Genomic DNA, 16,241 nt, shown 5'->3' on the forward strand with positions numbered 1-16,241 from the left:
ATAGGGAACATGGCCCTGGTCAACACTATATAGGGAACAGGGCCCTGGTCAACACTATATAGGGAACAGGGTGCCATTTGAGGCACACAGCCATAATCTCTCTTCAAGACAGACTGACATCACAGCCATAATCTCTCTATAGACAGACTGACATCACAGCCATAATCTCTCTTCAGACAGACTGACATCACAGCCATAATCTCTCTATAGACAGACTGACATCACAGCCATAATCTCTCTATAGACAGACTGACATCACAGCCATAATCTCTCTTCAGACAGACTGACATCACAGCCATAATCTCTCTATAGACAGACTGACATCACAGCCATAATCTCTCTATAGACAGACTGACATCACAGCCATAATCTCTCGACAGACTGACATCACAGCCATAATCTCTCGACAGACTGACATCACAGCCATAATCTCTCGACAGACTGACATCACAGCCATAATCTCTCTATAGACAGACTGACATCACAGCCATAATCTCTCTATAGACAGACTGACATCACAGCCATAATCTCTCGACAGACTGACATCACAGCCATAATCTCTCGACAGACTGACATCACAGCCATAATCTCTCGACAGACTGACATCACAGCCATAATCTCTCTTCAAGACAGACTGACATCACAGGCATAATCTCTCTTCAGACAGACTGACATCACAGCCATAATCTCTCTATAGACAGACTGACATCACAGCCATAATCTCTCTATAGACAGACTGACATCACAGGCATAATCTCTCTTCAAACAGACTGACATCCCAGCCATAATCTCTCTTCAAGACAGACTGACATCACAGCCATACTCTCTCTATAGACAGACTGACATCACAGCCATAATCTCTCTATAGACAGACTGACATCACAGCCATAATCTCTCTTCAGACAGACTGACATCACAGGCATAATCTCTCTTCAGACAGACTGACATCACAGCCATAATCTCTCGACAGACTGACATCACAGCCATAATCTCTCGACAGACTGACATCACAGCCATAATCTCTCTATAGACAGACTGACATCACAGCCATAATCTCTCTATAGACAGACTGACATCACAGCCATAATCTCTCTATAGACAGACTGACATCACAGCCATAATCTCTCTTCAGACAGACTGACATCACAGCCATAATCTCTCTATAGACAGACTGACATCACAGCCATACTCTCTCTATAGACAGACTGACATCCCAGCCATAATCTCTCTTCAAGACAGACTGACATCACAGCCATACTCTCTCTATAGACAGACTGACATCACAGCCATAATCTCTTTTCAAACAGACTGACATCACAGCCATAATCTCTCTATAGACAGACTGACATCACAGCCATAATCTCTCTATAGACAGACTGACATCACAGCCATAATCTCTCTTCAGACAGACTGACATCACAGCCATAATCTCTCTATAGACAGACTGACATCCCAGCCATAATCTCTCTTCAAGACAGACTGACATCACAGCCATACTCTCTCTATAGACAGACTGACATCACAGCCATAATCTCTCTATAGACAGACTGACATCACAGCCATAATCTCTTTTCAAACAGACTGACATCACAGCCATAATCTCTCTATAGACAGACTGACATCACAGCCATAATCTCTCTATAGACAGACTGACATCACAGCCATAATCTCTCTATAGACAGACTGACATCACAGCCATAATCTCTCTATAGACAGACTGACATCACAGCCATAATCTCTCGACAGACTGACATCACAGCCATAATCTCTCGACAGACTGACATCACAGCCATAATCTCTCTTCAAGACAGACTGACATCACAGGCATAATCTCTCTTCAGACAGACTGACATCACAGCCATAATCTCTCTATAGACAGACTGACATCACAGCCATAATCTCTCTATAGACAGACTGACATCACAGGCATAATCTCTCTTCAAACAGACTGACATCCCAGCCATAATCTCTCTTCAAGACAGACTGACATCACAGCCATACTCTCTCTATAGACAGACTGACATCACAGCCATAATCTCTCTATAGACAGACTGACATCACAGCCATAATCTCTCTTCAGACAGACTGACATCACAGGCATAATCTCTCTTCAGACAGACTGACATCACAGCCATAATCTCTCGACAGACTGACATCACAGCCATAATCTCTCTATAGACAGACTGACATCACAGCCATAATATCTCTATAGACAGACTGACATCACAGCCATAATCTCTCTATAGACAGACTGACATCACAGCCATAATCTCTCTTCAGACAGACTGACATCACAGCCATAATCTCTCTATAGACAGACTGACATCACAGCCATACTCTCTCTATAGACAGACTGACATCCCAGCCATAATCTCTCTTCAAGACAGACTGACATCACAGCCATAATCTCTCTATAGACAGACTGACATCACAGCCATAATCTCTTTTCAAACAGACTGACATCACAGCCATAATCTCTCTATAGACAGACTGACATCACAGCCATAATCTCTCTATAGACAGACTGACATCACAGCCATAATCTCTCTTCAAGACAGACTGACATCACAGGCATAATCTCTCTATAGACAGACTGACATCACAGCCATAATCTCTCTATAGACAGACTGACATCACAGGCATAATCTCTCTTCAAACAGACTGACATCCCAGCCATAATCTCTCTTCAAGACAGACTGACATCACAGCCATACTCTCTCTATAGACAGACTGACATCACAGCCATAATCTCTCTATAGACAGACTGACATCACAGCCATAATCTCTCTTCAGACAGACTGACATCACAGCCATAATCTCTCTATAGACAGACTGACATCACAGCCATAATCTCTCTATAGACAGACTGACATCACAGCCATAATCTCTCTATAGACAGACTGACATCACAGCCATAATCTCTCTATAGACAGACTGACATCACAGCCATAATCTCTCTATAGACAGACTGACATCACAGCCATAATCTCTCGACAGACTGACATCACAGCCATAATCTCTCTATAGACAGACTGACATCACAGCCATAATCTCTCTATAGACAGACTGACATCACAGCCATAATCTCTCGACAGACTGACATCACAGCCATAATCTCTCGACAGACTGACATCACAGGCATAATCTCTCTTCAGACAGACTGACATCACAGCCATAATCTCTCTATAGACAGACTGACATCACAGGCATAATCTCTCTTCAAACAGACTGACATCCCAGCCATAATCTCTCTTCAAGACAGACTGACATCACAGCCATACTCTCTCTATAGACAGACTGACATCACAGCCATAATCTCTCTATAGACAGACTGACATCACAGCCATAATCTCTCTTCAGACAGACTGACATCACAGCCATAATCTCTCTTCAGACAGACTGACATCACAGCCATAATCTCTATAGACAGACTGACATCACAGCCATAATCTCTCTTCAAGACAGACTGACATCACAGCCATAATCTCTCTATAGACAGACTGACATCACAGCCATAATCTCTCTATAGACAGACTGACATCACAGCCATAATCTCTCTATAGACAGACTGACGTCACAGCCATAATCTCTCGACAGACAGACTGACATCACAGCCATAATCTCTCTTCAGACAGACTGACATCACAGCCATAATCTCTCTATAGACAGACTGAGATCACAAGCATAATCTCTCTATAGACAGACTGACATCACAGCCATAATCTCTCTATAGACAGACTGAGATCACAAGCATAATCTCTCTATAAACAGACTGACATCAAAGCCATAATCTCTCTATAGACAGACTGACATCACAGCCATAATCTCTCGACAGACTGACATCACAGCCATAATCTCTCTATAGAAAGACTGACATCACAGGCATAATCTCTCTATAGACAGACTGACATCACAGCCATAATCTCTCTTCAGAAAGACTGACATCACAGGCATCTCTCTATAGACAGACTGACATCACAGCCATAATCTCTCTATAGACAGACTGACATCACAGGCATAATCTCTCTATAGACAGACTGACATCACAGCCATAATCTCTCTTCAGAAAGACTGACATCACAGGCATAATCTCTCTATAGACAGACTGACATCACAGCCATAATCTCTCTATAGACAGACTGACATCACAGCCATAATCTCTCGACAGACTGACATCACAGCCATAATCTCTCGACAGACTGACATCACAGGCATAATCTCTCTTCAGACAGACTGACATCACAGGCATAATCTCTCTATAGACAGACTGACATCACAGGCATAATCTCTCTATAGACAGACTGACATCACAGGCATAATCTCTCTTCAAGACAGACAGACATCACAGGCATAATCTCTCTATAGACAGACTGACATCACAGGCAGCCTCTATAATCATTGACTACAGAAGCAGCATGAAGATTGTCTGTATTCCCTATGTAGTGCACTGCTTTTGACAAATAGGCTCTAATCCAACGTAGTGTTCTATATGGGGAATAGGGTGCCATTTGGGACACAATCATTGACTCAGTCAAGCTTCAGCAGAATGAAAGCATCACTCAAAAGTGCCTGACTCGTCACTCCAGTGGTCCAATGTAATGAAATACTCCGAGAAATTAAATCACTTTTGCATCAAAGTCATTTGTTTCTAAGCAACCAAACTCCCTTAGCGAACCTCCATTTAAATAAAAGGTACAGTTTGGAGTCTGGAAGGATTTCTCTGGGGCTCTGCTCTACTCTGTTCCAAGCTCATACTCTTGATCTAAATCAGGGATGGGCAACTTTGATGGGGGGTGGGGGCCACACAAAAAATCTGAACTCTTCATGGGGGGCCTGCAGTGGCTCGCGGGTCTGCGTATCCACATCCATACCCCCACCTTGCCAGAAAAACATTTTAGGGCCCCCCCTCTTGACAACGGAGAGAAAACGTTTTAGAGTAAAGTTCCTGCAAATCTACACATTTTGGCACGAGGCGTAGAGAACATTTTGCCGTTTTAAAACAAGAATGTGGCAAATCTACACATTTTGGCACGAGGCGTAGAGAACATTTTGCCGTTTTAAAACAAGAATGTGGCAAATCTACACATTTTGGCACGAGGCGTAGAGAACATTTTGCCGTTTTAAAACAAGAATGTGGCAAATCTACACATTTTGGCACGAGGCGTAGAGAACATTTTGCCGTTTTAAAACAAGAATGTGGCAAATCTACACATTTTGGCACGAGGCGTAGAGAACATTTTGCCGTTTTAAAACAAGAATGTGGCAAATCTACACATTTTGGTACGAGGCGTAGAGAACATTTTGCCGTTTTAAAACAAGAATGTGGCAAATCTACACATTTTGGCACGAGGCGTAGAGAACATTTTGCCGTTTTAAAACAAGAATGTGGCAAATCTACACATTTTGGCACGAGGCGTAGAGAACATTTTGCCGTTTTAAAACAAGAATGTGGCAAATCTACACATTTTGGCACGAGGCGTAGAGAACATTTTGCCGTTTTAAAACAAGAATGTGGCAAATCTACACATTTTGGCACGAGGCGTAGAGAACATTTTGCCGTTTTAAAACAAGAATGTGGCAAATCTACACATTTTGGCACGAGGCGTAGAGAACATTTTGCCGTTTTAAAACAAGAATGTGGCAAATCTACACATTTTGGCACGAGGCGTAGAGAACATTTTGCCGTTTTAAAACAAGATTGTGGCAAATCTACACATTTTGGCACGAGGCGTAGAGAACATTTTGCCGTTTTAAAACAAGAATGTGGCAAATCTACACATTTTGGCACGAGGCGTAGAGAACATTTTGCCGTTTTAAAACAAGAATGTGGCAAATCTACACATTTTGGCACGAGGCGTAGAGAACATTTTGCCATTTTAAAACAAGAATGTGGCAAATCTACACATTTTGGCACGAGGCGTAGAGAACATTTTGCCGTTTTAAAACAAGAATGTGGCAAATCTACACATTTTGGCACGAGGCGTAGAGAACATTTTGCCGTTTTAAAACAAGAATGTGGCAAATCTACACATTTTGGCATGAGGCGTAGAGAACATTTTGCCGTTTTAAAACAAGAATGTGGCAAATCTACACATTTTGGCATGAGGCGTAGAGAACATTTTGCCGTTTTAAAACAAGAATGTGGCAAATCTACACATTTTGGCATGAGGCGTAGAGAACATTTTGCCGTTTTAAAACAAGAATGTGGCAAATCTACACATTTTGGCATGAGGCGTAGAGAACATTTTGCCGTTTTAAAACAAGAATATGGCAAATCTACACATTTTGGCATAATGTCTGTACATTAAATGTACTACATTATTCTGAATAAACCGGTTTTAAGAATAGAATTATGTGATCAAAGGGGGATGTAAAAAACGAAAATAAAAATGTTGTGATGGATGGATGGATGGATGAATGGATGGGTGGGTGGGTGGGTGGGTGTATGGAAGGATGGGTTGATTAATTGATCAGACCTGGTACGATGTTGATGGAGTCCATCATGGTCTTGACGTCTGACAGGTCAGCGAGGGGCATGTCAAACTCCAGAGGGGTCATCAGCGTCAGGTCAGGCTTCTCCTTCGCAAACTCCTCAATTCTGATTTAGGGAAACAAAACATCTATCAGCAAAAACCTTGATTCTGAATGGACAAAACGCACCCAAGTCAGCAAACTCCTTGATTGTGATTGGACAAACAAAACACCTGTCAGCAATCTTCTCCATTCTGATTGGACAAATAGGCCTGTATTCGGGGCGGCAGGGTAGCCTAGTGGTTAGAGCATTGGACTAGCCACCGAGAGGTTGCAAGTTCGAATCCCCGAGCTGACAAGGTACAAATCTGTCGTTCTGCCCCTGAACAGGCAGTTAACCCACTGTTCCCAGGCCGTCATTGAAAATAAGAATTTGTTCTTAACTGACTTGCCTGGTTAAATAACGGTAAAAAAAATTAAAAAAATTCAGTGAGGTGAAACGTTCAGAACGTTGCATATAGAAATGGAATGAATAGAGCTGACAAGATGCCTAATTCTACACCACGAAAAATCATGCCTGTTCTACAAAATTGTTTTGTAACGTCGCAACCTTCTGAACAGAGCCCACCTAAAACGACACTGAAATGAACATTGGATGTGTCGTCATGCTATTCAAAACATAAGCTTTGTCAACAAACCCTATTCAACATCAAACACATTCATTATACTGCTTAGTTTAAATTAGTTTGAATTAGTTGGCTAATTAGGATCGGAAGCTATTTTGGTTTCAGAATGAGCGTTGACGACATCAAGCATAACCTGATACATTATCCTCATGAAACACTCCTAATCAGGCTGTTACACGGTTCACAGCAAATCACACGATTACACTGTTATTAACCAGACTCACTACCATGCAGTTGTAAACAAACACTTATCATCGTTTTGTTATAGCCTGGTCCCAGATATCTGTGTGCCTTGCCAACTCCTACGGTCATGGTCAAGCAACAAGATAACACAAATGGATCAAGCGTGTTGGCAAGAGAACAAACGGATCTGGAATCAGGATAAAATGGATCTGGAACCAGGCTGAAATGGATCTAGAACCAGGCTGAAATGGATCTAGAACCAGGATAAAATGGATCTGGAACCAAGATAAAATGGATCTGGAACCAGGCTGAAATGGTTCTAGAACCAGGATAAAATGGATCTGGAACCAGGATAAAATGGATCTGGAACCAGGATAAAATGGATCTGGAACCAGGCTGAAATGGATCTAGAACCAGGCTGAAATGGATCTAGAACCAGGATAAAATGGATCTGGAACCAGGATAAAATGGATCTGGAACCAGGATAAAATGGATCTAGAACCAGGATAAAATGGATCTGGAACCAAGATAAAATGGATCTGGAACCAGGCTGAAATGGTTCTAGAACCAGGATAAAATGGATCTGGAACCAGGATAAAATGGATCTGGAACCAGGATAAAATGGATCTAGAACCAGGATAAAATGGATCTGGAACCAGGATAAAATGGATCTAGAACCAGGATAAAATGGATCTGGAACCAGGATAAAATGGATCTAGAACCAGGATAAAATGGATCTGGAACCAAGATAAAATGGATCTGGAACCAGGCTGAAATGGTTCTAGAACCAGGATAAAATGGATCTGGAACCAGGATAAAATGGATCTGGAACCAGGCTGAAATGGATCTAGAACCAGGCTGAAATGGATCTAGAACCAGGATAAAATGGATCTGGAACCAGGATAAAATGGATCTGGAACCAGGATAAAATGGATCTAGAACCAGGATAAAATGGATCTGGAACCAAGATAAAATGGATCTGGAACCAGGCTGAAATGGTTCTAGAACCAGGATAAAATGGATCTGGAACCAGGATAAAATGGATCTGGAACCAGGATAAAATGGATCTAGAACCAGGATAAAATGGATCTGGAACCAGGATAAAATGGATCTAGAACCAGGATAAAATGGATCTGGAACCAGGATAAAATGGATCTAGAACCAGGATAAAATGGATCTGGAACCAAGATAAAATGGATCTGGAACCAGGCTGAAATGGTTCTAGAACCAGGATAAAATGGATCTGGAACCAGGATAAAATGGATCTGGAACCAGGATAAAATGGATCTAGAACCAGGATAAAATGGATCTAGAACCAGGATAAAATGGATCTGGAACCAGGATAAAATGGATCTGGAACCAGGATAAAATGGATCTAGAACCAGGATAAAATGGATCTGGAACCAGGATAAAATGGATCTGGAACCAGGCTGAAATGGATCTGGAACCAGGCTGAAATGGTTCTAGAACCAGGATAAAATGGATCTGGAACCAGGATAAAATGGATCTGGAACCAGGCTGAAATGGATCTAGAACCAGGCTGAAATGGATCTAGAACCAGGATAAAATGGATCTGGAACCAGGATAAAATGGATCTGGAACCAGGATAAAATGGATCTAGAACCAGGATAAAATGGATCTGGAACCAAGATAAAATGGATCTGGAACCAGGCTGAAATGGTTCTAGAACCAGGATAAAATGGATCTGGAACCAGGATAAAATGGATCTGGAACCAGGATAAAATGGATCTAGAACCAGGATAAAATGGATCTGGAACCAGGATAAAATGGATCTAGAACCAGGATAAAATGGATCTGGAACCAGGATAAAATGGATCTAGAACCAGGATAAAATGGATCTGGAACCAAGATAAAATGGATCTGGAACCAGGCTGAAATGGTTCTAGAACCAGGATAAAATGGATCTGGAACCAGGATAAAATGGATCTGGAACCAGGATAAAATGGATCTAGAACCAGGATAAAATGGATCTAGAACCAGGATAAAATGGATCTGGAACCAGGATAAAATGGATCTGGAACCAGGATAAAATGGATCTAGAACCAGGATAAAATGGATCTGGAACCAGGATAAAATGGATCTGGAACCAGGCTGAAATGGATCTGGAACCAGGCTAGTACGGTTATACTCTCAGGCTAGCAATGTTGGTCTCCTTACAGTATAGTATAGTATAGTATAGTATAGTATAGTATAGTATAGTATAGTATAGTATAGTTCTGTTGTATTCTCAGGCAGAAGTGTTAGTCTCCTTACAGTATAGTATAGTATAGTATAGTATAGTACAGTACAGTATAGTATAGTATAGTATAGTATAGTATAGTTCTGTTGTATTCTCAGGCAGAAGTGTTAGTCTCCTTACAGTATAGTATAGTATAGTATAGTATAGTACAGTATAGTACAGTACAGTATAGTATAGTATAGTTCTGTTGTATTCTCAGGCAGAAGTGTTAGTCTCCTTACAGTATAGTACAGTACAGTACAGTATAGTATAGTATAGTATAGTATAGTTCTGTTGTATTCTCAGGCAGAAGTGTTAGTCTCCTTACAGTATAGTATAGTATAGTATAGTACAGTACAGTATAGTATAGTATAGTTCTGTTGTATTCTCAGGCAGAAGTGTTAGTCTCCTTACAGTATAGTATAGTATAGTATAGTATAGTATAGTATAGTATAGTATAGTATAGTTCTGTTGTATTCTCAGGCAGAAGTGTTAGTCTCCTTTAAGAACTTTACCTCTTCATGGTGGGCATAACAGCCTGTCAAGGGAAGGTTCACAACATCAAAAGTCAACTCCTCCAGCGGTCATTAACATTTTAAGGTTCATAAAAACCTTTAACTGGCAGATTAAAACATCACAAAGACCACAGAATATACACTCGGTGGCCAGTTTATTAGGTACACCACACCATCACCCACGAAAATGGTTCGCTCCTACAGAAAGTGAGTCACGTTGCCGTGGCTTGCTATATAAAGCAGGCAGACAGGCATTGAGGCATTCAGTTACTGTTCCATTGAACGTTAGAATGGGCTAAACGAGTGACCGAAGCACATTTTAACGTGGTACGATCGTCATTGCCAGGTGCGCTGGTTCCAGTATCTCAGGAACGGCCTCCTGGGCTTTTCACTCCCGACAGTGTCTCGGGTTTACCCAGAATGGTGTGACAAACAAAAAACACAACTCCGAGCAAAACAAAGTTATCACAAACTTTTAAACGTTTCAACGTGATTTCAAGTTATAAAGCTATATTAGCAATTCAATGATTTAATCTTGAATAAGTCATTGTGACGACCGACCCACTACAACACACCTGTAGAAAGAGTCGTTTGTCCTCGGTGCGGTACAGTTCCTGGGCGGTCTCAATCAGGTCCTTGGATGCGTCCAGAGTGCGTCCGCAGCCCAGCAGCTGAGTGTACAAGGCCTCCAACTTCCTCTTCTTCTCCTCCCCCAGCGCAGCGGCTCGCTCGTCGTAACGATGGGACAGCGTCTGGAGAACATCGTTGCAGTGCTGCTCCAGGTGTTGCTCCTGACGACCAAAATTCTCCTGAAAGATATGAAACGCTTCATTAAGCGATGATCAGGGGCTCCCAAACGGGGTTGGCTCACAGATCCATGGTTGAAAACCTGTGGATGTGTCTTTGGTATGTGTGTACTGTGGTTGTTGTGTCAGTGATAGTGGTTGTTGTGTCAGTAATAATGGTTGTTGTGTCAGTAACAATGGTTGTTGTGTCAGTAACAATGGTTGTGTTAGTAATAGTGGTTGTTGTGTCAGTAATAGTGGTTGTGTCAGTAATAATGGTTGTGTCAGTAATAGTGGTTGTGTCAGTAATAGTAGTTGTTGTGTCAGTAATAGTGGTTGTGTCAGTAATAGTGGTTGTGTCAGTAATAGTAGTTGTTGTGTCAGTAATAGTAGTTGTTTTGTCAGTAATAGTGGTTGTGTCAGTAATAGTGGTTGTGTCAGTAATAGTGGTTGCTGTGTCAGTAATAGTGGTTGTGTCAGTAATAGTGGTTGCTGTCAGTAATAGTGGTTGTGTCAGTAATAGTGGTTGTTGTGTCAGTAATAGTGGTTGCTGTCAGTAATAGTGGTTGTTGTGTCAGTAATAGTGGTTGTTGTGTCAGTAATAGTGGTTGTTGTGTCAGTAACAATGGTTGTGTGGGGTAATAATGGTTGTGTCAGTAATAGTGGTTGTTGTGTCAGTAATAGTGGTTGTGTCAGTAATAGTGGTTGTTGTGTCAGTAATAGTGGTTGTTGTGTCAGTGATAGTGGTTGCTGTGTCAGTAATAGTGGTTGTGTCAGTAATAGTTGTTGTTGTGTCAGTAATAGTTGTTGTTGTGTCAGTAATAGTGGTTGTGTCAGTGATAGTGGTTGTTGTGTCAGTAATAGTAGTTGTTGTGTCAGTAATAGTGGTTGTGTCAGTAATAGTGGTTGTTGTGTCAGTAATAGTGGTTGTGTCAGTAATAGTGGTTGTTGTGTCAGTAATAGTGGTTGCTGTGTCAGTAATAGTGGTTGCTGTGTCAGTAATAGTGGTTGTGTCAGTAATAGTGGTTGTTGTGTCAGTGATAGTGGTTGTTGTGTCAGTAATAGTGGTTGTTGTGTCAGTAATAGTGGTTGTTGTGTCAGTAATAGTGGTTGTGTCAGTAATAGTGGTTGTTGTGTCAGTAATAGTGGTTGTTGTGTCAGTAATAGTGGTTGTTGTGTCAGTAATAGTGGTTTTTGTGTCAGTGATAGTGGTTGTTGTGTCAGTAATAGTGGTTGTGTCGGTACTAGTGGTTGTTGTGTCAGTAATAGTTGTTGTTGTGTCAGTAATAGTGGTTGCTGTGTCAGTAATAGTGGTTGTTGTGTCAGTAATAGTGGTTGTTGTGTCAGTACTAGTGGTTGTTGTGTCAGTAATAGTGGTTGTTGTGTCAGTAATAGTGGTTGTTGTGTCAGTAATAGTGGTTGTTGTGTCAGTAATAGTGGTTGTTGTGTCAGTACTAGTGGTTGTTGTGTCAGTAATAGTGGTTGTGTCAGTAATAGTGGTTGTTGTGTCAGTAATAGTGGTTGTTGTGTCAGTAATAGTGGTTGTTGTGTCAGTAATAGTGGTTTTTGTGTCAGTGATAGTGGTTGTTGTGTCAGTAATAGTGGTTGTGTCGGTACTAGTGGTTGTTGTGTCAGTAATAGTTGTTGTTGTGTCAGTAATAGTGGTTGCTGTGTCAGTAATAGTGGTTGTTGTGTCAGTAATAGTGGTTGTTGTGTCAGTACTAGTGGTTGTTGTGTCAGTAATAGTGGTTGTTGTGTCAGTAATAGTGGTTGTTGTGTCAGTAATAGTGGTTGTTGTGTCAGTAATAGTGGTTGTTGTGTCAGTACTAGTGGTTGTTGTGTCAGTAATAGTGGTTGTTGTGTCAGTAATAGCGGTTGTTGTGTCAGTAATAGCGGTTGTTGTGTCAGCAATAGCGGTTGTTGTGTCAGTAATAGCGGTTGTTGTGTCAGTGATAGTGGTTGTTGTGTCAGTGATAGTGGTTGTTGTGTCAGTAATAGTGGTTGTTGTGTCAGTGATAGTGGTTGTTGTGTCAGTAATAGTGGTTGTGTCAGTAATAGGGGTTGTTGTGTCAGTAATAGTGGTTGTTGTGTCAGTAATAGTGGTTGTTGTGTCAGTAATAGTGGTTGTTGTGTCAGTAATAGTGGTTGTTGTGTCAGTAATAGTGGTTGTTGTGTCAGTAATAGTGGTTGTTGTGTCAGTAATAGTGGTTGTGTCAGTAATAGTGGTTGTTGTGTCAGTAATAGTTGTTGTTGTGTCAGTAATAGTTGTTGTTGTGTCAGTAATAGTTGTTGTTGTGTCAGTAATAGTGGTTGTTGTGTCAGTAATAGTGGTTGTTGTGTCAGTAATAGTGGTTGTTGTGTCAGTAATAGTGGTTGTTGTGTCAGTAATAGTGGTTGTTGTGTCAGTAATATTGGTTGTGTCAGTAATAGTGGTTGTTGTGTCAGTAATAGTGGTTGTTGTGTCAGTACTAGTGGTTGTTGTGTCAGTAATAGTGGTTGTTGTGTCAGTAATAGTGGTTGTTGTGTCAGTAATAGTGGTTGTTGTGTCAGTAATAGTGGTTCTTGTGTCAGTAATAGTGGTTGTTGTGTCAGTAATAATGGTTGTTGTGTCAGTGCTAGTGGTTGTTGTGTCAGTAATAGTGGTTGTTGTGTCAGTAATAGTGGTTGTTGTGTCAGTAATAGTGTTTGTTGTGTCAGTAATAGTGGTTGTTGTGTCAGCAATAGTAGTTGTTGTGTCAGTAATAGTGGTTGTTGTGTCAGTAATAGTGGTTGTTGTGTCAGTAATAGTGGTTGTTGTGTCAGTAATAGTGGTTGTTGTGTCAGTACTAGTGGTTGTTGTGTCAGTAATAGTGGTTGTTGTGTCAGTAATAGCAGTTGTTGTGTCAGTAATAGTGGTTGTTGTACCTCCACAGTGAGGAAGATCTCTTCTAGATGTCCTGCAAAGTTCTCCATCTCCACCACCTTCTCCTCCAGCTTAGTCCTGATGTTATTCACCTTGTCCTGAAGGCACAGCAGAAATGAACTCTTACAGAGGGTCAAGGTTCACCTGAGTGCAAATCTGCCTGTAGAAGTTGTTAGGAGAGCACACACAGACTGGCACTCAGGCTAGATCAAGGGTATATTCACATGGAATTAACACATACACCTTCCCCTTTCTCTGACTCAACACACACCCCACCCTACCTCCTTTCTCAACACACACCCCCCCTTCCTCCGACTCAACACACACACCCCCTCTTCCTCCGACTCAACACACACACCCCACCCTTCCTCCGACTCAACACACACACACACCCCACCCTTCCTCCGACTCAACACACACACACCCTTCCTCTGACTCAACACACACCCTCCCCTACCTCCGACTCAACACACACCTTCCCCTTCCTCTGACTCAACACACCCCCCTTCCTCTGACTCAACACACACCTTCCCCTTACCTCCGACTCAACACACACCTTCCCCTTACCTCCGACTCAACACACACCTTCCCCTTACCTCCGACTCAACACACACCTTCCCCTACCTCCGACTCAACACACACCTTCCCCTACCTCCGACTCAACACACACCCTCCCCTAACCTCCGACACAACACACACCTTCCCCTACCTCCGACTCAACACACACCTTCCCCTACCTCCGACTCAACACACACCTTCCCCTTACCTCCAACACAACACACACCCTCCCCTAACCTCCGACACAACACACACCTTCCCCTACCTCCGACTCAACACACACCTTCCCCTACCTCTGACTCAACACACACCTTCCCCTTACCTCCGACACAACACACACCCTCCCCTTACCTCCGACTCCTTGTGCTCCTCAAACACGTCATTGTGTCCGTCCACAGAGCTGTCAGGTGATGGGGTTCCTTCCTCATCTGAAGACGGGACATACGCCTCGAACCTGATGATGATCACTTTATTGTATCCATTATTAAATGATTGATGCGTGCATCATGTCATGCAAAGATTATATACATAGTGCATTAGACACCCAAGGGGGGGGGGTAGCCTTGGTGGAGGTAGCCTTGAGGTTTGAGGGGTGGGCCAGTAACCAGAGGTTTGCCGGTTCGAACCCCTGCCTGCAAAGGGGAGTCTTCAGGGAGTGAGCCGGGAGCAGGAGGATCCTGTACACTACCTACTACAGTTGTGCCCTTGAGCAAGGCACTTTACCCCTAAGTACCCCTGTCAGCCTGGGATGTTTGTGTTGTGTATCAGGTTGGGTACTGTGACAGCAACAAACCCCAAAAAAATGATATCTGTGCAAATGGACCAATGAAGCAGGTGTTGTATTACGGACCTTAGAGAGTCGTTGGTATCCGTGGAGAAACGCTGGAAGGTAGAGGACAACTCTCTAGTCTCTGTTCTCTCTGACACCACTACGAAGGCCTCTTTGGTAGGGAGATCCCTGTTCACCTCCTCCTCCTTCAGCTCCTCCTGGTGCTCCTCCCCACGCTCCTCGTCTCCACTCAGCACCTCCTCAGTGATGACATCCAGCCTGCTTCCTGTGAAGACCTCATACAGGTCCATGATGGGAGGAGGAGGGTGAAGGTACTGTGGTGGAGGTACTGTGGAGGAGGTACTGTAGTTAAGGTACTGTGGTGGAGATACTGTGGTGGAGATACTGTGGTGGAGATACTGTGGTGGAGATACTGTGGTGGAGATACTGTGGTGGAGGTACTGTGGAGGAGGTGCTGTGGAGGAGGTACTGTGGTGGAGGTACTGTGGTGGAGGTACTGTGGTGGAGATACTGTGGTGGAGGTACTGTGGTGGAGATACTGTGGTGGAGATACTGTGGTGGAGGTACTGTGGTGGAGATACTGTGGTGGAGGCACTGTGGTGGAGATACTGTGGTGGAGGTACTGTGGTGGAGATACTGTGGTGGAGGTACTGTGGTGGAGGTACTGTGGTGGAGGTACTGTGGTGGAGGTACTGTGGTGGAGATACTGTGGTGAAGATACTGTGGTGGAGGTACTGTGGTGGAGGTACTGTGGTGGAGGTACTGTGGTGAAGATACTGTGGTGGAGGTACTGTGGTGGAGGTACTGTGGTGGAGGTACTGTGGTTAAGGTACTGTGGTGGAGGTACTGTGGTGAAGATACTGTGGTGGAGGTACTGTGGTGGAGGTACTGTGGTGGAGGTACTGTGGTGAAGATACTGTGGTGGAGGTACTGTGGTGGAGATACTGTGGTGGAGGTACTGTGGTGGAGATACTGTGGTGGAGATACTGTGGTGGAGATACTGTGGTTGAGATACTGTGGTGGAGGTACTGTGGTGGAGGTACTGTGGTGGAGGTACTGTGGTGGAGATACTGTGGTTGAGATACTGTGGTGGAGGTACTGTGGTGGAGATA

General features: G+C 42.9%; 1 protein-coding gene across 1 annotated transcript in view; it reads right to left on the reverse strand.

The window, feature by feature from the left end:
- Window positions 1-16,241, reverse strand: part of LOC135555035 (fibronectin type III and SPRY domain-containing protein 2-like) — a 39,161-nt gene that overhangs the window by 19,670 nt on the left and 3,250 nt on the right. The window contains exons 2-7 of the mRNA XM_064987408.1: window positions 15,190-15,457; window positions 14,691-14,793; window positions 13,784-13,879; window positions 10,670-10,903; window positions 10,095-10,117; window positions 6,477-6,598 (exon numbers count right to left, since the gene is read on the reverse strand). Coding sequence (XP_064843480.1) covers window positions 6,477-6,598; window positions 10,095-10,117; window positions 10,670-10,903; window positions 13,784-13,879; window positions 14,691-14,793; window positions 15,190-15,419 — 808 coding nt within the window. The 5' untranslated portion in view covers window positions 15,420-15,457. The remainder of the gene's footprint in view (window positions 1-6,476; window positions 6,599-10,094; window positions 10,118-10,669; window positions 10,904-13,783; window positions 13,880-14,690; window positions 14,794-15,189; window positions 15,458-16,241) is intronic.

The sequence above is a fragment of the Oncorhynchus masou genome, chromosome 2, assembly GCF_036934945.1.
Source record: "Oncorhynchus masou masou isolate Uvic2021 chromosome 2, UVic_Omas_1.1, whole genome shotgun sequence".
NCBI lineage: Eukaryota > Metazoa > Chordata > Actinopteri > Salmoniformes > Salmonidae > Oncorhynchus > Oncorhynchus masou.